The sequence below is a fragment of the Lipomyces chichibuensis genome (assembly GCF_038497645.1).
Source record: "Lipomyces chichibuensis strain CBS 12929 unplaced genomic scaffold V1513scaffold_1, whole genome shotgun sequence".
Lineage (NCBI taxonomy): Eukaryota > Fungi > Ascomycota > Lipomycetes > Lipomycetales > Lipomycetaceae > Lipomyces > Lipomyces chichibuensis.
In genome coordinates this window covers 465189-485182 of record NW_027117453.1, presented here as the reverse complement: position 1 = coordinate 485182, position 19994 = coordinate 465189, and the positions used below count along the sequence as shown (strand labels likewise).

The window sequence follows — 19994 nt, the reverse complement described above, 5'->3', positions numbered from 1 at the left end:
CCATTCTCGGATATTCATCTTTGTGGGGCCCTCCACCACCTTGGCAGCCATCCCTGTTCAATAGCGTCGATAGCTACTGTCTCTTCGTCAAAGTAGTTGTCAATATCGGATCGCTGGGGGGTAAGCAGCGCAACAAAGATTCCCTAAAGTTAAGGAATCGCTCTCAAATGTTCGTTGCCCCCTATTTAACTTCGCTTATCCTATTAAGGACTAGCTTCAATCCTTATCCACGACGACGTTTAATTTACGTAACTCTAAACAAACCAACGTAAATTGAAAGGCTAGGGTTAGTGGGAAAACCTTCTTTGGGGTATATGTCATAGTATCCTTGGATCCATTGCACGTGAAAATATAATAAATCTGCCAATACTTACCATAATTATTCTTTCACACGCACACACAATTTGTATTCATTCATACAACTTACTATTTGGTCATACTTCATTCTCATGTAACTTATTTATAGTTGATTGTAATACTAAATATGTAAATACATATATCATCCTTCCGATTTTGCTTCTACCATACACGACGCCAACATAAATTGAAGATAAGAATGAAATGAATAATCTACGCTTAGACAGCTTTATAACAGAGAGAAATCCACAATATGCCAAGGCGTTAAACAACAAATGTAAAGATATGTAAAGAGGATATACAACACCGCAACACAATGAATAACATGAGAATAAAAAGGATACAATCGAAGAGAGAGATAATTACCCAAGCACAACCGCGCCGAAACAACACAAAAAACTGTATCGACTATCGTTTCAATCATCATCCGTACTGATAAAAGCTGTAAAACGTCACTCTTAGTGTACCGACCTCGTTGTTTCCAAAGACAACAAGAAAATGCCAGACCAAGCTATCCGTCCATCCAAGCAACCAAGCAAGCATACAACCGAATCATTAGCAATAATCATAAACATTTAATAAACCACTCAAGATGCACAAAAAACACATTAATTACCGTCCTCAAAAGCTGGTGGAGGAGACTGGCCCAACAAATGCGCGTTCTCGGGTGGCCCTGCCTGTTCGTCCGTGTCGGACGTATAACTCGGCGGCCGGTTCGACGGTGGCTGTGGCTGAAAACTGACGTTTCTATGATTCGCGGGTAAATATGGTCCGACTCTGGTGCCTGATACGGGTGCAACGGGTGATGCTGTGGTTGACGAAGATGGGTCGCTGACGATTCGAATACTGGACATATTTATGCTATCAGATGTGTCGTGGTCGTGAGATTCCGTGGGAGGAAATGGCGATCGTGTGCCGCGATAACTTCCTATGCCGCCAAAACTCCCGTAATTGTTAACCATGCCGGATCCGGCGCGTCCGATTTCTAATAGAATCGAGCCCTGCTCGGCGCCATACGGTGGCGGAGGAGCAAGCGACCCAGTGACTGGCGCAAGACCCCATTTCTTGACGTTGGCTTCGATGAATACAAATCCTGCCTGCCCAAAGTTGACGTGCACAGTGCATGGCCCATTTGAGCCAATCGTAGGGAACAAGTTGAACTTCATGCCGTGCGCAGCATCGTCAAGCTTCTTACCATTGCGAGTAAAGAAGATCGTTCCTGTCCGCGGCCGGAAACCGACGCCGACGACATCGCCCTGTTGCAATTGTGGACCATACGGAATGCCATGGAAAGGCATGTTATTACGCCGTTCGCCGAGTGAATTGTATGCGACGGAGAACTTGTGGTACCCAGGTAACCGAAAGGTTGGATACGGCTTCGTGCACATTCCGATCGACACCAGAGTTTGCTCCGGCTTGTCGTAGAGCTTCGCCTCCCAGTAATACACGTCGTTCTGTTTCGGTACGGGCAGGTTGGTCTGCACACAGCACTCGGAATCGTAGAATGCAATTTCCGTCCGAGCTTCAACGAAACAATTCGCGTTTTCGAAATCAGGTTCAAATTCCCATGCTGAAACTCCTTTCTCCTGAATTGCCATGAATTGCGATAAACTGATGTCTGTAGGAATGCTGTCGGGTGGATTCGCTTCTTGGAATGCTAAGAAGTATTAGTATTATTATCTATCCCTGCATCCTCCGTCACGGCATCGCCGTCCATTTTGATTCCTACTGACCTCTAGACTGAAGATAGGATGTTCGCGCGATATCGTCCATATGTTGCAGGCCCTCCTCTTCCTCGCGCAGGAATGCTTGTTCGTCATCATACTCGCCTGGTCTTCCCCTATGCAACAATATACGTCCCTGCCGTGTATAAAATAACAAATACAGAATCGCAAAGAAAACCGTCAGCACCACGATCGACCCGAGCGTTGAGACAAGACCGACAAGCAGCGGCATATTAAGCCCATCTTCTAGTGGAGTTTTTGTCCCGTTCCGATGTCCCGAGCCCGGAGCGGGGACCGTTACGTTCGAGGAGAAGTCCATGACGTACAATGTCAGCAGCGTGAGTGGTGGCCAGGGCAGCACGTACAACACGACGCGGGTCACGAATCTCGATAGCGCTGGCGAGTGCAGACAGGTCCGCGAGGACATGTAATTATGCGATAGTGTCACGAATCGTCGGATGGCGCACGCTCAATCCCTGTTTTGTGCCGCGTCCCTCTCCCTACTACCCGAATTGCTAACAACGAGTCTATTTTTTGCGCGATGAGTATTGATTCGACAAAGCTCGTTGCTGGCCTGCCGATAGATTGATGTAATGGCGCAAATGTGGATGGTTGTATTGGCGGTTGTGTATGGACCACTGATGTCCCGCAGACAACGATGGAAGACGACCTGACCGATTGCGGGCGGGCGTGACAGGAGTTACGCGCGAGCATGCCAGCACATGCACGCATATCTTTGGCGATAGTGTTTGAAGAGTCGCTATCGGACCTGACGTAACAGCGCGAGCTGTCCACGTGACACTCATCAATGTCATCCATCGGTTATTTTGTTCTCAGTAACGAATTTATTATGTTACTTACAATGCAATACCCAAAATCCAAAATCAAACATCCTATGCAATATGTAGCCCAAACGAATCTATAATACAAGTACCTGGGCTATGACACCAATAAAGCCACACCAATAAATATAAGATGCCGGAATGAATTCAAATTTTCAAACCCAAATGCTAAAAATACACTGCCAAAATATGATTCCAAAATGTAAGATACGAAAACACTAACACAATGTCGTATGGACATGCCAGTAATAAGATCATGGCCCTGCACAAAATGCCGACTAGATTTCGAGCTTGCCCTCAAAAGGATACAAAAACTGGCATTTGTCTCGCGGCCGCAAGAACGGGCACGTATGCAAACTCAAGAACGAGGCGAGCTTTTCATGCTTAGTGACCTCGTCATCCAATGTGTCAGTAGCCCAGCCGGTCGTGTCGATCCAATGCACATTTTTGTCGCCCTGCTGGCGAAGTGTCTGGACGACTTGCAGACTTTCAGTCTCGAGCGATCCGTCGAATGGTCGAAGCAACAAAATTGGTACCCGCTTGTGTACCTTCTTCCGGATTTGGCGGATGAAATTCATGTATGCCTCGGAGTAGACCTTCGACGCATCTTGTGGTAGAAGCAACCTGTACATGAGCTTCTTGTCCATTAGCCGCTTCGTGGCGACTCCGAGATCCAGGATTATCAGACTCGGCCGATATTCTTCGAAATGCCAGTATTTTGGCATCCCTCGAGCCGCTGACAAACTGCCAAGGAAGTAGAACTTATCTAGGGCCGCAATGTCGTTGGGACAGTTACTTATGCACATGTCATTTCCAGATATTAATACGCGGTCGACATCGAATTTGCTGGCCAATAGATATGACCACGAAAGGACATCGGGGTGCGACTATTAAGTCAGTACCGATTAAAGAAGACATAGAAGAGAGAGCCTTACGCTATTATAAGTATCTTGAAAAACCTCTAATATTTGGCGCTGTTTGACCACTGAGGGAAGCAACGCTTTTCCTTTGTCGATGTACAAAGCTTCAACGTCGGTCCTTCGGGCACCAGTGAACAATACTCTGGCCGTATGTTCACCATCAGGAAGGTTTCTAGCCAGTGCCACCACCTCACGGCCGTACGGAAGAATTTCGTACATATTACTGTCATCAATCCGAACAGTCATTGTGACGGGATCGTCGAGGTTACCGAGATGAATGCCCAACGACGTCCCGGTAAACCGCACATCGAAATATGTGCCAGGAAAATAAGTCGACACAAGAAGTCCAGTGGCGGATCCCTGAGCTTTGTTCCGTGACCAGCGACCAACGTAGTTAATATTCGGATTCGTGGGCGATATGATGGCCTTATGATTATGGATTTCGTCCCGTAAAGGGTCAAAGTCCACCTGGGGACCAGTGCCGCGGACTATTATAATGAAAAAAATGACAAACCAAACGCCGACGAGAGCAGCAGCGAGCTTCTGGGTGAGTGTGATGTTGCGCTTTGGGATCATGATATCTGCATGTAACTGCGAGTAAGTCGACCTCGGTCGCGTCCTGGACGGGGAGCTTGGTGCGTCGTCATCATCGTTATCGTAATACGGCGGTGTACGAGGCGGGTTAAATCGAGGAAGCGAGAGGGTCGAGTTGGCGGATGAGGAAGTCTGGCCGGAAGTGGACTGGGACAAAGACGCCGCCGAGGATGATTCGTTGGCTCTGAATCTTGATGACCATTTTCCTTTGGCAGACGCAGGCAGCCAGTCCTTTGCTTCTCTGGCGACGGTGTTGCCGGCGACGTTGAGCGTTCGGGTCAAGGCTTCGGAGATAGCCATGCCTGACGTTGAAAGATGTTCTCAACAGCAGAAAACGAACTGATTAGACGAGGCTTGACCTCGTTGCGCAAGCCCTGATGACTGTTAGCATAGACGTAGTTGAGTGAGTGCAGCCGTGAAAGCAGACCTATAATGATGAGGACTGGGCTGGACAACGAAACTTGTTCAGCTGCGCGTTGGGTTTGTGCTGAACTAGCGGAGAAAGAACCAGTCTGGGAGCTAAGAAATGAGGTAGTCTAGCGATATGGCAGTGATGCCGTTGCTGGACTTGTCGTTAAAGACGGCCGAGTAGTAGTCAGCCAAGCAAGGAGGATGAGAGACATGGACTTTGTAGTGAGCCTACATGCAAACAACCGTTAATAGTTAACTGCACCGGTACGAGAAGTTTGCGCCAGCCGCATTACACCCTAACCCACTCCTCGACCCGGCTCGAAGGATTTGCACGTGTATCTCCACGCATTGAACCTCATTTTACAGCAAGCTTAGGTTCGGACCAACGTGTATATTGGCCATCATGCGATAATTATAGTATCAATTTCAGTACAGTCAGAAGCCGCCACGTAGTTGTTGTAGCCTGTGTATGGCCAGCCACTGCTAGCGATAGGCCATTGGCAAATAAACTAACTTACCCTTAATTAGTGAGGTTTTACAACCATTTTTACGCCCACCAAATTTACGTGATATAACCCTTACCCATATGATTAGCTGAACGACTAGCAAATAGACTCAGAGCTATGCCCAGTATGGTATAGCGTGATTTCTCTACCACAACGCGCGCTTTCGGTGGACGTGTTATTTGTCACGCGTCTCATCTTGCAATACGTGACCTCTCCGTTTTCCTTATCAAGTGGCTCCACATAACCATAAAAATGGATCGCTACGACAACCGACGATACCTTCTGCGTAGGACTTCAGTACTTAACGCGGTCTCGGTTATTCTGGTTTTTTTAGGCAGGTTTATTGACCTATCCGAGCTAGAACAGGCGCGGCCTACGACTGCATGGCATGCACATCCCCTCACAGAGATTAGCTCTTGATAACATGCTGGATAACGATGTTAAGCTTAAGTTTAGGTTTACGAAACGGCAACTACAGGCCCTTGCTGATGAACTTCTTCTTCCGCAGTTATCACTACAGAGAGTCGCTTCAAAGCGCACAAGATGGAGACACTGTGCCTTCAGTTGAGGTAAGTTAAGTGAATTTGCGGGCTTAAACAACGTGAGCTGACCTTTATCTGTCTATTTGCAGACGCTTGGCGTATCCAAGCAGACTATAAGATTTGGTATGGAAATAAGGGCGAAGTAGATCAGCAATCAGCGAACTTTGATTTGGGCCGCGACCGCGACATACACACCAAGCAATTGTGCAGACATTCGCATCTTTGGACTACAAAAAAGTCTGAGGATGAGTTTCCAACCGGTCGGGATTTATTACTTATCCCGAACAATGGTTCAGCAACATACTGGCCCGTTTTGAACCTAACCAAACTGCGAGTTACTTCGAGATGCATTCGCCGACAGTTCCTGAATACTTGCACGCTATGCAACCTGCTGTCAATGGTTGATCAAAAGTAGATGTGACAAGTGGGCTCTGGAAACAAGGCAATAACAATAGCTTACACAGAAAAGAGGTGTATTCAAAACCAACAATACAATAACCTTCTAATCCTCGAGTAAATGAGAGACGTTTGCCCCCGGCGAAACTCTGAGGCTATATATAAATGAGAATATGTCAATACTACTACTACTGAAGAATAACTAACCTTCTAATTCTCTTGTCGCATACTAGTTTCCCAGCAAAAAAGGTAAAGAAGGTTTAAATTGCTGCCGTTTAAGGCTAAAGTTAACCTTAAAAGTGCCTGTAAATTTGGCATAAGGTTTTACGAGTGAACAGAAAATTAGCAAGTAAATTTGCGGCACCAAATTTACAGAACCGTGCGGCGCAGCTCTTGGGTAAGGGTTATTTTGCGTGATGGTTACAAAACCCCCCTAATAATAACTCATTTTAAAACACACTCTAACCCTACGAAAAAAAATTGCAGGGTTTCAGGGTTTTAGGGTTTTTGTCGGCAACCATCCCCAGGACTAGTCATCGCACTGTACAGAAGAAGCGTTGCTGCTACGTACAGCGGGGCTAGGACCCAACGTGTGGCAGCATCCCAAGAGACAATGTCACTTGACATCATAAGGGAGGAACATCCATTTTGATAAGGGTAGGGAAATCCTCCGGGAAAAAAAATGACGGTAACGTATGAGGTTAATTGGTGTGTATGCCATTCTGGTATGATATATCCATTTGCTCTTCCCAGCACTTGCCATGAATCGGCCTTCTCAAAGTTACTTGTTTATTATTGTATCTTAACTCGTTTATATCTTTTCATATCACCAGCTCAAATTCATACAAAACCAAATGCCAAAATGATCACGAGATTCTCTTATTTTCCTCTCCTCTGTCATCGTTGTCGGAGTCGTCCTCATACTCGCCCGGACCTTGCTGTTCATCCTCTTCCTGCTCCTTCATCCGACATCATATACTCAGTGAAGTACTTGAGCATGATGTTTTGGACGCATTGAAGTCCCGGTCAAAGACCGAGGTGCAACTCCGGCAATTATACATCTTGGATCGGCTCAAGGCGTAATTTATCAACCGCAAAGAAGCGCGTCTTGAACCTGTTGTTCGCAGCCCCCACGATGTCATGCCTCAGTGCCTCTAGAAAGCTAGCGCTGTCCAAAGGGATAGTGCAATCCTCGATGTCAGCGGCTTGCCATGCATCGAAAGGATACAAATCGCTTATTCCAAGTCCAAGAGTGACCGGGAGATCATCATGGCCAACGGGGAATCCTTCTTGGATCAGGATATAAAGCTATATTTGAGCGAATTGGTCTCCACAAAATCAATGTTACCATACTACTCACGAATCTCTCGTGCGAATCTTGACGCCAGACTTCAATGTACGCTTCCTTCAGCATGCCAACCGACGTGTGATCCCTGTACAGAAGTGGACCATAGCAGTCTTGTTGGATGTTCAACTGGGTAGCTTCCCGCACAGCATGCGACATTGATGCCTGTTGTGCTTGCCTATCTGTGATATCCCGATATAGAGCAGTAGCAGGATATTTAAACGGCGGCGACTCGTTAAAGCATACCAGTATAACAATATTGACTCCGTCGTCATTGATCCATATATCCTTGTCGTTAAGAAGCTTGTCATATGCTTCGCTGCGCCCAACCCCAACCACAACGACCACTTTCTCTTCATCAGTTAAGGGCAGATAGGTGAATCATCCATCTGCCTCTTTTACGCCTCCCGTAGAATATTTGGTGGTAGATCCAAGTAGACGAATATTTTGTAGTGTCTGCGGACTGCGCGTAGATAGATAACTTTTTTCTGCCAAAATTAAAGATCTCCTTGTCGATCCAGCGTGCTGCACCTTCATGGATGCTACTGGGAGCAGTCACCACAGTTACTGTCTGAGTGTGAGTATTGTATGTCAAGGATGGGTACCTATAACTGTTAGTAATTTTTTCTTCTTAAGAAGCAGTCACAACCGAGTCACCTCATCTTCTGAAATGCCTGCTGCCGATTTTAGATCGGAAAAGGGATCGTCTAGTTGCAAATACTTCTCAAAAGGCAGTTGAACATCTAATCGCTGCTCTGCTGGATTCTCCTTGAGAAGCTCGAATGGTTTATTGTAGTTAGAAAGCGCCTCCGAGTCTCTTAGCCAATCCAGTGGATCTCGCCTCAGTGTCCAATTTACCTCAATTGCCGTGCTGGTCTCTGGTATCGTCACGGCATGGTGTTTGATCTTATGCAGACATGTATTGCCGGAAAGTCCACAGCTTTTCTCTTGGCCTTAGTGTCCCTGCCATCTACTGCAGACTTTCTGTTTGCTTGATTCGTTGGACCTCATTGACGGCGATCGGCTCCACGCCTCGTGAGGCAATGTATTTGTTTAACTGTTTAACAGAACAGCTCGCAGTTTCATTTGCGATGGCTTCATCCCCTCTCGCATCAACGCTACGCATTTGTTGATGTTGCGCTGTGCCCCGAACCAGTGTCTTACTGTTTCCTTCTCCGACATCGCTGGAAAGAGGGGGGTTTTCCTGGCCCGTATATTGTTGCCTCCGCCTCCTGTACGGTTTTCCGACGAAGTAACGACGGCGAGAAGGTCTTCTGTGCGTTCGCGAGATGCGTACTCGTCTGCGGGGGGACATTTATTGAGAACCATGAGTTGGACTCCATGCTTCTGGAAGATCCACTCACTGGGCAAACCTGCAGAGACGGTCTTTGTATTCAATGACCTCTCTTGGGACAGCTTCCGCGTAGATTCTCTCCAGAATGTTTCCGAGCGTTTTTCTATTCCAATTGAGTCCCGATCCAACGTCGGAGATGATTTCCGCTTGCGGGAACCGCACACGGGGTTCAGTAGGTCTTTTCGCAGATGGTCTGAGCTGACTCGAGCATAGCAGATTGCTGCTTCTGTTGGAGATCCATCGTTATCGGCATGGAGGGAGTATAGATGAACAAAAATATGGCAGGTGAGGGCGGAGGCGAGATGGTAGATAGAAAGATCAGATGAGAACCGCAGCGGCGTGGACAGCCGGGGGTATTTATAATCAGACGAGAGACACAGAACAGAAAGAGCCCGCGGTCTGGCGAAAAAAGAGAGAGAGAGAAAAGAGAGAGAGAAAGAGATAGAGGGAAGGCAGGGCAGCCCGAGGACTCGCGACTGGTGAACTCGTGTTACGCGGTAGTTTGAGATTGAGTGAGTTGAGATTGCCGTTCCTCCGTCACCTCTCGGTCGTGTCAGGTTCGGCCGCAATCGAATTAAGGAACATCAAGTAGTCAGAGGAGAGTGCGGCTCAAGTGGTAAGCCCGGCCAGCGGCATTGACAGTAAACTCGCGGGGCAGTGGCCCTGCGCATTTCATTGACGGCTGTCCGCGTCAAAAGAAGAACCAGCCATAGTTCAACAATCGCCTGTATCTATCCAGCGTCTAATAGTATTTGCTATATATCTCCGCTTGCAAATTTTAAGAGATGGAATCGCAGATGCGGGGCTTTGCAGCGAGCTAATCTGGAACTAAGGATAAGTTAACTTACTTTTGAGATTAAATGAACTTGAAATTAAGGAACCCTTAATTACAGCTCGACTGACTCAGCCCAGACTCAGCAAATGCTGAATGCGGCGCTCCCTAACCCTTTGTCATTGAACACCGGGTAACTCCCAGGCAATGCATCAGCGGGCGAGAAACTTTCTATACGTTAGTTCATCCAAAAGAATCAAACGAATCTAGGACTGGTCCCAACAAGAACAAGAAATATATTTAGCACACCAAGTAATGGCTCGACCATCAGAATCCGGCACGCCGCAATCCTCATCACGACGTCCTTCGTCGCGTCGATTGGCGGCAATAGTCGCGTCAGAGGGCGGCAAATCTCGGCAAGTGTCGACGCCTATGACGAATGGAACATCTAACGGGAAAGTTGTTACCAATGGGACTCCTACGTCTGTGTTTAAGACTCCGCGGACGTCTGTGAAGAAGTCGGGGCATATCAAGTTTGGTGAAGAAGATGGTGGTGAGGAGAATGGGGTGAATGGAGTGCAAGATACGCCTATGACTGGGTATTTTACTGCCGAAGAGGAACTAAGCGATTCGCCTGAGAAGGAGGAGTTTGATAATACAGAGGAAAGCGATGGCGATGACGATGAGGCGCCGGAAGATGTGTCGTTTCAAAACGGTCGACATGCGGCGATTTTACACGAACAGGGGAGGAAGCGGGAAGTTGAAATTTTCAGGGAGGGGCAGCGTGCCAAGCGCAACGCAAAAGATGCGCGGTTACGTGCGCAGAAGGTGGCGAAGAAGGCTAAGGGAGCTGGTAGTAACAAAGAAGAATCAGTCGAAAAAGGTGAACTGCCACTTTTTCTACCATCGTCGATTTTGAAGGAGATCACTACTACTCCCGATGTGGGCACCAAAAATGACATTCTGGACCACGCCACAAATAAACCGAAGCCGAAAAAGACAGTGTTTTCGGAGCCAGAAGTCCGCGATGTTCCGAAGGGAGAAATTATAGTGCGAGTCCTCAAATCCCAGAAACTTACGACGATGCCGCCGCCAGCAAAGACAAAGCTACTGAAGTCACGAGAAAAATGGCTGAATCGAAAGAGTATTCGAGATGCCAAAGCAGGGCACAAAATTATTATATAAAAAAATTTGGATATTACCTTCAAAATTTGGGTTGGAGTTTTTGTTACGCATGGAATAGAATTAGGCTAATAAAATCGTAAATGTGGATATTAAAACGATAGATTTATGTTACAATTCTAGTCTACAGAACACTTAAATTACTCAAGTTTTGCCCTCTTCACACCATCTTCGTTTTCACCTAATTCAAACTGAACATGCTTGCCCTTTCCTTTGCCTTTCAACCTAATGTCAGGCACGACTTCAGCTAATGGCTCAGGAACCGCATCCTCTTGCTCGGGAACATTTCCTGGCACAGGAACACCACTCAGCAACCGATAGTAATCCTCCTCCACAGATCTATACGCTTCGTCGATCTTTTCGATCCGCTCAAATCTATCCAAATCCTTCAGCGCTTCCTACCATATAGTTAGATGAGCCTAGACAACTAACCATAAAAATCTGACCTTGTTGTGTTTGAAAAGTCGCTGCTTTACCTGTAATCGGTATTTCCGATACTCGTTTCCATCAGACGTTTTTAACCTTCTAAGCAACGCCATTTCCATCAGTCGCTGAAATTGTCTCTGCACACATTAGCAAGCCACAGACAACAAAAGTAGCCAATATTCATACCGGTATGATCTTGGTCTTTGCCTCCGCAAAACGCACCCACTCCTTGCTAACCGGCGCATTCGTGAACCCGTCGTCATTCCAAATGCCAATCTTATCCAACCGCTCCATATCGCATCTATCCCTCATATCATCAAACGCGACATTCGGATCTTCGACTGTGACCTCCTTCACCTGGGAGTCCTTGTAAAACTCGTCCATAAGTGTATTATATAATTTTGCTCCATGCTTTTGTCCTTGGAATGGCGGCAGAATGACGAACTGTGATATACGCCTGCGTTGATACAAATTGAAAAAATCGTCGTCTGACCCGGCGGCAAGTTTCGTAGAGGAGTCGTATATCTGGGCGTTCTTGTACCACAGATACGAGTATACAGTTGTAAAACCTGCAAAACTGTACACTCCATCCGTAGATTTCTCGTACAGCGTGTATACCCGCCATCGGTCATCTTCAGCATCAATGTACGACCCCCCTTCAATCAAAAACAGCACGAATATTTTCATCCGCTCATGCAGCAACTTCTGCTTCTGGTCAGAAATCGGAGCCCTCCATATTTCAAAAGTCGACTTGTTTCGGGAATAGCTGGCAACAAGCTCGCCCGGCGGTGTGAACGCTCTCTCCGCGTCTTTCAATGCTTCGAGCCATGGCTGTTCTTCGCTGAACAGGCCCTTTGGAAGAAACTCGCGCATTGTAATGGCTGGATTGTCTAGGTCTTGCGCTTCCTTGTCGTAATTTTCTTCGCCGATTCGGTCTATTTCGTTGCCCTCTCCTGATTCCTCGTCTTGACGCCTTTGCTTTTTATCCTTCTCAATCATGCCAGCCAAAACTTCCTTATCCTCTAATTTCTCCGAATACGAGACCTTCAAATACGGCACCAAATCCGTGGATCCGAACTTAAGCTACATCCCGAAATTTAGCAACCCCACGCACACTCTAAACACAACGCGACACATACGTCGATTGCCAGATCTTTAAAACCGTAAATGGCTTCGGCCTCGCCAAATATAGGATACGTAAATTGTGGATGAAACGCAGATCCAAGGGTCGTGCCATCTGATCGGACTATACATATCCGCGTGCATTAGCAATTAATACGTTGGGAAATCAACCAACGTGAATGCAAACCTAGTGAGATCATGAGAACTTTGTTAGAATCTGCCGTCCATTCTTCGGGACGAATAGTGGACGTTGACATGGCCGTTGAGACGCGATGATTAGCATTCGGTGGTCCTCATGCCGTAGACATAAATGATGAAGGACGCGTCGCGGTGTGGCTTGGTTCTACCGTTAAATTGTGGAGAGGGTTGTTGCGGCGATTGACATTTGGCTGGCCAAGTGCTGCAAACCACCCAAAGAACAACCAGGCGACACGGCAATAAACGTTTCAGCCCTCCTTTTATCGTTCCTCCTACCAGATCAATGCCAGTGTCGATATCTCCAATCGACGACGCTAATATCACGCTCTTACTACAATATTGACACCTTTCAATCTTAGGACTGGGTGTGTGCGGATTTTGTGTTTTCGACAGTGAGTGCTCTCGCCTTCAGAGTCTAAGATGCAGTCGATAAATGGGTTGATCACCTTAATAATTTTATCTATACTTATGGGTGCGGCGTAAGTTCCTTTCATTATTATCATGCAAAAATTATTGGCGAATGTTCCAACAGTGAATGATCTGCCAAATTCCTGAGTTAAATTATTGCTAACTCTTTATAGCTCGTTCGGCTCTGGTATGCTGCCACTGGTAGTCTCACTGTCGTCAGATCGCCTACGACTTGTCTCCACCATTGGAGCCGGCGTACTCATGGGCACGTCCCTAATCGTTATTGTACCGGAAGGGGTGGAGACTTTGTACTCGACGCCAATTCCGCGGCACGCACTCCCGGGACCAATATATAAGCCGCAGCCGCCGATTGATCTGGATCCGCCCACCGCTAATATTAATGGTAGAATATGGCGATGTAATCTTATATACGGGCGAGTCTAACGAGATTGTAGATGTTGGCGGTGATAAGACGAAACGAACTTTGGAATATATCAGACGACAGGTTAACAACTTCCTGCCAAATCACGACGACACTTCAGTCTCCCTCAGCAGACGCCAAACTCCGGTGCAAAACAAGAACCAGATTCCGACTCACAAATACGTCGGTGTAGCACTTATCGGTGGGTTTATTTTGATGTATTTAATCGACAAAATACCGGCCTACTTCATGAGTAATACTGGCTCGTACCACAATTCGGTCGATGTCTCGGAACTGCGGACGTACTCGGTCTCGTCAGGGTCCAGTCCATCTTCAATGTCACCATCGGATAGCCAGAACAGTCATTCTGTGTCTGCCATGACGATGGGCTTTGTTATTCATGCTGCTGCGGACGGCATCGCGCTAGGGGCCAGCGCTGCCTCTTCCAGTTTAACTCTCGAAACTATCGTTTTTATCGCCATTTTACTACACAAGGCCCCAGCAGCGTTCGGTATGACCGCAGTTCTCCTCCGGACGGGTATGCACAGACGGACAGTCAAGCAGCATCTCCTCGTATTCTCGCTCGCTGCACCGATCGGCGCACTTGTGACATGGGTTGCAATTATGATTGGAGGCTCCAATGACGGGGGCACTGGGATCCAGTGGTGGACAGGTTTTTTGCTGTTGTTCAGCGGCGGCACATTTTTGTATGTCGCGATTCACGTCATGAATGAGACCGCTGAGAGCATCAAATTTGAAGTAGGTGGGTCGTCTAGACCAGCGGGTTCGATACAAGATACTGCTGCAGCTGTGGCGGGCATGTTGATTCCTTTGGTTACGCTATTGGTTGAGGAGTAAAATATTTTGTGGACATTCATGTCCTGCAACGTTGGGCTACAAGTGCATGCAAATAATTAGGGAGTAGTTTTTGAGGCTCGGACAGGTTTAATATGCAATCGAGTTGTCTCTCTTCAACATTATACAACGTGCATGGCCCAAAATAATAATCACGCACAGATCAATTAATGTCATAATATGTACAAAAGTCTAGCACATCTACAGTCATATATTACTCTAGTCGCCGTTTATGCGAGAACCATGACACCTGGACCGAACGTTGAGCTCAAAACTATCTCTGAAACCAATGGAGCTTGTCTGCTGGTCGAATTTTTAATGGCCTTTCTGAAGCCTTTCATGAACGCTGCAACGTTCGTTTCAATTTCTGTCGGAGTAAACGATGTCTAAATTCATTAGTACGCCTATACAGGAACTGATACCATGCAAAGATGACGTACTCTTGCGATAACAGCGGTCAAAGTCTTTCCTCGAGTTCGAAAATCAAGAGCACCATGAGACGTCTCCAACAGGCCGATGACATCATCAGCGACTGTGCCACGACGTTCGCTAGGCATCAATCCTTTCGGTCCAAGTAGTCGCTGCACGCCACGCAGTAGTGGAAGCGCACCTGGAGTCGCAAAAGACTTTTCAAACGTAATCTCCCCATTCTTGACTTGATTCACCAACTCGTCACCGCCAGCAAACGTCGCTCCGGCTTTCAGCGCCGCCTCGGCGATCTCTGGATTTTCGGTGAAAACTGCGACTCGTTCGGCTTGAGGGAGCTTTGGTAACCGCACTGTTCCCCGCAAAGACTGAAAATGTAGTGGTAGCGCAAGCTTCAGTGTAATCGTAATCGTCGCCGTCTTCTCTGGTCGTCCTACCTCCGCCGCCTTCAAATACCTCGCCGCGGTCTCAATATCCATTAACACTGGCGTGACCTTCGTAGTCCGCGCCTCGGTGCGTTCCCTGTCCGTCCGCCGCTTCAACTCTCGCCGCCGCTCTTCGCGTTCTTGTAGTTTCGTGCGGGCTTGTTGCGCTTGAATATCGCTTTGCCGTGATGCAGCACTGGAAGGTGTATCTTTCTTTTTCTTCTTGTCGCCTCTGAATCGGGGGTGCGCCAGCTGAATCGTGGGAAGTTGTGGGCGATATTTACTCGGCGATGCGTGTGCGAGCGCCATAGTGAACTGGGGCACTGCCCGTGTGAGTTGCCGTCGGCTGATCATCTTTGTGCCAGTTAGCCAATTGTACGACAAATACAATCCGGATTAGTCTAGTCGATTTCGCGTTGCAATTGGATATTGATGATAAGTTATATTTGAAATTGGTGGACCCTAGACCGAATTTTTTCCGACTCGGGCTGGCCTGGCTGTCGAAAGGTAAATTCCCACCTCATATGGGCCGGGTAACAGTAAGCCCTCACCCCAAACGATTGCGGCGCTTTTTCTCCAGGCACACACATATGTCCCCTAAAATATAGAGAATAGATGATACAAACTTCTACTGTTCTACAAACTTTTCAAACAAACATGGCGACCTGTAGTACATGAACAACGATGTGACCAAAACCACAATATACAAACCACAATGACGTAACACAATCATCTCAGTTCTCTACCGTCTCCTCTGGGGCCACAAGAGTGGCATCAACAACCTCCTTCTTGACGCCATTCACTTCAACAGGCTCTTCCTCCGCCGTCCCAGCCTTTGCAACAACCAACGCCCTCAACTTCTCGATCTCCTGCTCCAAAGCACCTATGCGGTCGTCCCGAGCAGCAAGCTCCTTGGCATTAAAAGCGATAATCTCAGCAAATCGTTGCTCATAGTTCTCAAGCGTCTTCTTAGCGTCGGTAAAGTGATTATGCAATGCCTCCAATTTACTGGCGACGAGCGATGCAGCGCCGGTCGGCTTCGGTGTCGGGTCAGCTGCCGGTTTAGTAACAGGCTCAGCAGCAGAATCTGTAACTGCCGTTGGGGTAGGTGACGGAGAAGACGCAGGAACGGCCTCCTTGACTGCTGGCTTGGGAGTCTCTGTAGCTGTATCGGGAGTCTCTGTCGTGTCCACTGCGTCCCATGAACTTTCTTCCTTGGCGAGAGGGGCAGGGATCGGTACGTCTTCAGCTTGACTGGCCTTAGCGAGCATATCATTCACCTTTGGCGTAGACAAAACTTTATCGAGATCCTTTTCTGGAACCTTGTATGTGGTGGCAGGAGTAGGGGTAGGCTTAGGTTCCTCCTGGACCGGTTCAGGGGCCGCGGGACCAGGTTCTGTGACTTCGGGAACTGGAGCTGAAGTTGGGATAGTACCGTTAACCACTACCGGCTCGACACCGTCGTAGACAGATTCAAGGTTTATAAGCTTGGGAGCGGCGTCCTTGCCATCGAACCACTCAGATGCTGAGATCGCAGGTTCGCTACTTGGGCAGTCGGGGTAGATATCTGATTGGAAGGTCTCGGCCTAGACAATATTAGCGACACTATCAGCTAGCAGGAACAATATGCATACTCGTCGCGGCACAATGAACTGAATAGGCTCAATTAAAGTGTCATAAACAGTTTTATACGCGCGAACGACTTCGTTATCGTGCACGGAGACACCTCGCTTGGGCATGAATGCGAGACCACGCTGTGGTTCCGCAGACTTATACTCTGACAGTGGGTATAGTTCGTCGTTGTCATACTCAAAATACCTGATATTACCGTCACCCTTTCCGGCCAGATACAAGCACTTCGTGCCTGCATCATAAAACGGCATGCAAATACCCGCCGAGGAATCAAGCATGTAGAAGTCGCCAATAGGGCCCTTCTTGATGTCTGTGGTATCCCAGATGGCAACCTGACGGTCACTCATTCTGCTGAATCCGGTAGTCGCAATACGGTCATATTCGCCCATCCAGACAAGTCGCTGGTTCTTCGCTCCAGCGTGACCGGCTCCTTCTACAACGACCTTCTCCGATCGAGGATCCCAGATACGGATTTTCTTGTCGCGAGCCGTAGTAGCAATCAGAGATCCGATATAATTGAACGACATGCTAACGACCATATCGTTATGCTTCAACGTGGTCTTGGCCTTGCCAGCTTCGATATCCCAGAACTTGACAGTGTAGTCACCCGAAGACGAGGCAAGGACGTTGTTAGCGACTGGGTGAAACAAAACATGGCCGACCTTTCTGGTATGGCCCGACAGTTTGGCAACGGGCGACACATCTGCGGTAGACTCGCCTTGTTCGGTAAAGACCGAGTAATTCTCTGGTACTTTCCAGATTCCAACCTGTTGGTGTGAGTTCATATCTTCCTACAAGTTGATTGCCATGAAAACCTACCTTGCCGTCTTCGGAACCAGATGCAATTACGTGGTCGTCAAAAGGGTTCCAGTCGGTGTCCAACACAGTCGCAGTATGTCCTCTGAACAATGGGATTTGATCTGGGATCTTTCCGCGTTCAGACAGCGGGATAACAGCGAAGGCACCACCGCCAGATGCATTCCAGTTCACGGATAAGTAAAGAGGATTAACCTAAGACAAATTTATTAGCAGGGGATTTACAGGGTATATTCAAATCTGGATGTACCTTTATCAAATTGGAATCCCAAGCATTGTTGCTAAACAATATCACTTGTCAGCAACTTGTGCTCGCAGAATAAAGCATCTTCAGAACAGCATACCTAACGCGGACATTCTCGTAGCATAGTTCCTTCTTGGTTTGCTGGCCGTACACGTGCCTATACTTGGATGCTCTCACGAATCGGCCACTGGTTAATCAGGTCAGCATATGCCGTTGCACCACCTCCCACTCGCTCGCACTCCGCAATAGGGGCCCCGATAAATGTGTAAATAAGTCAATTATATTGTAGCAATCATACCTCATTCTAGGCGTCTATAAAGAGCTGGCTGTGGGTAAATGTGATGTTTGGTGTTGTAGTAAGGTCGGGGACTTCGTTGGCTCGGGGCGGCATTGTGCGGCACCCGCTCGACGGATGCACTCTCCGAGACAGCGACGGCTGGTGCGTTGCATTCAACTTACAGTGCGCTGCTATCGAAATGGGGTCTCCGACAGTGGCAGAGGCATCCATACCGACCATTCTTGCCATTAACGTAGCTATAAGTCTATCGTTCAATTCGTAAATACCTATGGTGCTTGCGTTATAATACATTTTGGCTTTTAAGTCGACTTTCTAGAACCGTGGCATTAGACCGGTACGCATATACTATATATGAATATAAGTTCCACAATTCGTTCCTTCCCATTCACTAATATTTACTTGAAAATATTAGTGAACAAAATATAATACTCCTACAGAGCAATTTATATAGTACATTATACATATATACGCCTTACAAATATCGACCCTTCGAAAACTTCGAGTCCATGGACGACGCCCGCTTGACAAACTCCTGGATTCTGGACGAGTCCATAGTCCGTCCGCCAGACGCGATATCTTTCTCGTAATCGAACCCTCGTTTGCTGGGGTCATCCGGTTTTTTGCCTTCACCGCCAGAGTTACTACCCACTACTGCTTGATATTGTTCCATTAACGACTTTCCGCGGTTTCGTTCCTAGACGTATGTTAATACAGCGTCAGTACACGATCCCAGACACCGTACGTTATACTCTTTCACTTGCTGCGCGAGCTCCTCATCGCGTTCAGTTGGCCGCGATAATTCGATTGTCGGTTGATCTTCTTGCTTCTTTCTAAGACCCATCATTTCCTCTGCAACCCTTTTCTTTCTCTCTGCCTCAGTTTCCATCCAGGACTGGTCGGCGCCCTGACCAGCACGCGACGCCGAGGACCCCGTCAAAAACTTTCGGGGTCGGAGTTGCAGCGGATCAGTTTGTTTGGCAGCCCAGTCGCTCTTCGTCGGCGGTAATGTCATCCATTCGTCTCGCACTGATCCGCTGGATCTAGAAGCGTTCTCTTCCGCTCGCGTATTCCGCACTGGTTCGTCGTCAAATCGCTTCATTTGAGTTAGATGTAGATCCCTCCACATTTATCCCAGCTAGCACTTACTTTTAGATGGCTACGTGGTTCCGACCCATCGCGCCTATCAGGACTCTCGCGAGTATCAGACCTCGCAGGTCCGACAAATGGTCCCATGCTAGGCCCAATAGTCCTCGTTTTCTTCACTGGCGCGTCAGCATCAGGACTGTCATTGTCCTTTCGATTCGACTGATCCGCATTGTCTTCTATACTGTCTCCGGACAACGTCACGCTTTGAGCAGCCTTCGTCTCGAGATTGCTTTCTTGCACTTTACGCGCGTCTGCAGCGACAGTATCTGCTAGCCGCTTTCGCTTCGCTTCTCGGGCGGCGAGAATATGCGGCGGGAGTTGAGGGCCTACCTTCATGGGTTCACTCCTCGTGGTATGCACCATGACGTTTGCGCGGATGAATCCGGCAGCAGAGTCAAGCACGTTGTCGTATGCTAAGGAAACCGGGAGATCGGTTGACGGAATAAAGGGTAGTTGATACGCAGTCTTAAACCGTTCCGGAAGAGTGCTGTGAATCAAGATGGAGATACCCGAATACTTCAGGCGTTGTCCGATGTAAGACTTTCCTTAATTTGGGTCCAGTATAAACGCATAAACCCTTTACCTGTCAGAACTGCGGAGGCATTGCCAAGATATTCGTCGTAAATGGTCTC

At 47.8% G+C, this 19994-nt stretch overlaps 9 protein-coding genes across 9 annotated transcripts; 2 read left to right on the top strand and 7 right to left on the bottom strand.

The window, feature by feature from the left end:
* Window positions 1–965: 965 nt before the first annotated feature.
* On the bottom strand, window positions 966–2313 carry V1513DRAFT_372747 (concanavalin A-like lectin/glucanase domain-containing protein; the record flags this gene model as incomplete). Its single annotated transcript, XM_066894795.1, has 2 exons — window positions 966–2014; window positions 2091–2313. 2 exons carry the CDS (start codon window positions 2311–2313, stop codon window positions 966–968), a joined length of 1272 nt encoding a protein of 423 aa, XP_066756544.1.
* An 888-nt stretch (window positions 2314–3201) lies between these two features.
* On the bottom strand, window positions 3202–4737 carry V1513DRAFT_428749 (uncharacterized protein; the record flags this gene model as incomplete). Its single annotated transcript, XM_066896302.1, has 2 exons — window positions 3202–3810; window positions 3859–4737. The coding sequence occupies 2 exons, from the start codon at window positions 4735–4737 to the stop codon at window positions 3202–3204; spliced, it is 1488 nt and encodes a 495-aa protein (XP_066756543.1).
* Window positions 4738–7345: 2608 nt separating this feature from the next.
* On the bottom strand, window positions 7346–8966 carry V1513DRAFT_455940 (uncharacterized protein; the record flags this gene model as incomplete). Its single annotated transcript, XM_066899542.1, has 6 exons — window positions 7346–7600; window positions 7653–7988; window positions 8040–8125; window positions 8169–8242; window positions 8287–8454; window positions 8935–8966. 6 exons carry the CDS (start codon window positions 8964–8966, stop codon window positions 7346–7348), a joined length of 951 nt encoding a protein of 316 aa, XP_066756542.1.
* A 783-nt stretch (window positions 8967–9749) lies between these two features.
* Window positions 9750–11118, top strand: V1513DRAFT_435201 (uncharacterized protein). Its single transcript, XM_066896578.1, has one exon. The coding sequence runs from the start codon at window positions 10079–10081 to the stop codon at window positions 10946–10948; it is 870 nt and encodes a 289-aa protein (XP_066756541.1). The 5' UTR covers window positions 9750–10078; the 3' UTR covers window positions 10949–11118.
* On the bottom strand, window positions 11031–12930 carry V1513DRAFT_435200 (acyl-CoA N-acyltransferase). Its single transcript, XM_066896577.1, has 5 exons — window positions 12681–12930; window positions 12511–12617; window positions 11558–12454; window positions 11392–11508; window positions 11031–11343 (listed from the first exon to the last, which is right to left on the bottom strand). The coding sequence occupies exons 1-5, from the start codon at window positions 12748–12750 to the stop codon at window positions 11086–11088; spliced, it is 1449 nt and encodes a 482-aa protein (XP_066756540.1). The 5' UTR covers window positions 12751–12930; the 3' UTR covers window positions 11031–11085.
* On the top strand, window positions 12819–14631 carry V1513DRAFT_435198 (Zinc/iron permease). The gene is made up of 3 exons (XM_066896576.1): window positions 12819–13170; window positions 13273–13502; window positions 13555–14631. Exons 1-3 carry the CDS (start codon window positions 13112–13114, stop codon window positions 14376–14378), a joined length of 1113 nt encoding a protein of 370 aa, XP_066756539.1. The 5' UTR covers window positions 12819–13111; the 3' UTR covers window positions 14379–14631.
* On the bottom strand, window positions 14486–15707 carry V1513DRAFT_435195 (mitochondrial 54S ribosomal protein uL1m). The gene is made up of 2 exons (XM_066896575.1): window positions 14816–15707; window positions 14486–14761 (listed from the first exon to the last, which is right to left on the bottom strand). The coding sequence occupies exons 1-2, from the start codon at window positions 15578–15580 to the stop codon at window positions 14606–14608; spliced, it is 921 nt and encodes a 306-aa protein (XP_066756538.1). The 5' UTR covers window positions 15581–15707; the 3' UTR covers window positions 14486–14605.
* V1513DRAFT_407755 (uncharacterized protein) lies at window positions 15708–18356 on the bottom strand. Its single transcript, XM_066895661.1, has 6 exons — window positions 18217–18356; window positions 18019–18105; window positions 17925–17955; window positions 17678–17869; window positions 16861–17625; window positions 15708–16812 (listed from the first exon to the last, which is right to left on the bottom strand). The coding sequence occupies exons 1-6, from the start codon at window positions 18219–18221 to the stop codon at window positions 15961–15963; spliced, it is 1932 nt and encodes a 643-aa protein (XP_066756537.1). The 5' UTR covers window positions 18222–18356; the 3' UTR covers window positions 15708–15960.
* Window positions 18357–19890, bottom strand: V1513DRAFT_482123 (uncharacterized protein). Its single transcript, XM_066900382.1, has 3 exons — window positions 19363–19890; window positions 18959–19309; window positions 18357–18910 (listed from the first exon to the last, which is right to left on the bottom strand). Exons 1-3 carry the CDS (start codon window positions 19723–19725, stop codon window positions 18689–18691), a joined length of 936 nt encoding a protein of 311 aa, XP_066756536.1. The 5' UTR covers window positions 19726–19890; the 3' UTR covers window positions 18357–18688.
* Window positions 19891–19994: the final 104 nt, after the last annotated feature.

What these genes read in the sequence shown, in the direction of transcription:
- V1513DRAFT_435198 (XM_066896576.1), top strand. Translation starts at nt 13,112, where the DNA reads ATGCAGTCGATAAATGGGTTGATCACCTTAATAATTTTATCTATACTT. An exon ending in TCTATACTTATGGGTGCGGC is followed by an intron (nt 13,171 to 13,272) that starts GTAAGTTCCTTT and finishes AACTCTTTATAG; the next exon opens with CTCGTTCGGCTCTGGTATGC. An exon ending in GCCCACCGCTAATATTAATG is followed by an intron (nt 13,503 to 13,554) that starts GTAGAATATGGC and finishes ACGAGATTGTAG; the next exon opens with ATGTTGGCGGTGATAAGACG.
- V1513DRAFT_435201 (XM_066896578.1), top strand. Translation starts at nt 10,079, where the DNA reads ATGGCTCGACCATCAGAATCCGGCACGCCGCAATCCTCATCACGACGT.
- V1513DRAFT_482123 (XM_066900382.1), bottom strand. Translation starts at nt 19,725, where the DNA reads ATGGTGCATACCACGAGGAGTGAACCCATGAAGGTAGGCCCTCAACTC. An exon ending in AACCACGTAGCCATCTAAAA is followed by an intron (nt 19,310 to 19,362) that starts GTAAGTGCTAGC and finishes ACTCAAATGAAG; the next exon opens with CGATTTGACGACGAACCAGT. An exon ending in AGCAAGTGAAAGAGTATAAC is followed by an intron (nt 18,911 to 18,958) that starts GTACGGTGTCTG and finishes ACATACGTCTAG; the next exon opens with GAACGAAACCGCGGAAAGTC.
- V1513DRAFT_435200 (XM_066896577.1), bottom strand. Translation starts at nt 12,750, where the DNA reads ATGTCAACGTCCACTATTCGTCCCGAAGAATGGACGGCAGATTCTAAC. An exon ending in AGTTCTCATGATCTCACTAG is followed by an intron (nt 12,618 to 12,680) that starts GTTTGCATTCAC and finishes GGATATGTATAG; the next exon opens with TCCGATCAGATGGCACGACC. An exon ending in GACTTTTCAAACACAACAAG is followed by an intron (nt 11,344 to 11,391) that starts GTCAGATTTTTA and finishes ACTATATGGTAG; the next exon opens with GAAGCGCTGAAGGATTTGGA.
- V1513DRAFT_435195 (XM_066896575.1), bottom strand. Translation starts at nt 15,580, where the DNA reads ATGATCAGCCGACGGCAACTCACACGGGCAGTGCCCCAGTTCACTATG. An exon ending in TGACCGCTGTTATCGCAAGA is followed by an intron (nt 14,762 to 14,815) that starts GTACGTCATCTT and finishes TAATGAATTTAG; the next exon opens with ACATCGTTTACTCCGACAGA.
- V1513DRAFT_407755 (XM_066895661.1), bottom strand. An exon ending in CTGGTTCCGAAGACGGCAAG is followed by an intron (nt 17,626 to 17,677) that starts GTAGGTTTTCAT and finishes TCACACCAACAG; the next exon opens with GTTGGAATCTGGAAAGTACC. An exon ending in AGTTCATTGTGCCGCGACGA is followed by an intron (nt 16,813 to 16,860) that starts GTATGCATATTG and finishes AATATTGTCTAG; the next exon opens with GCCGAGACCTTCCAATCAGA.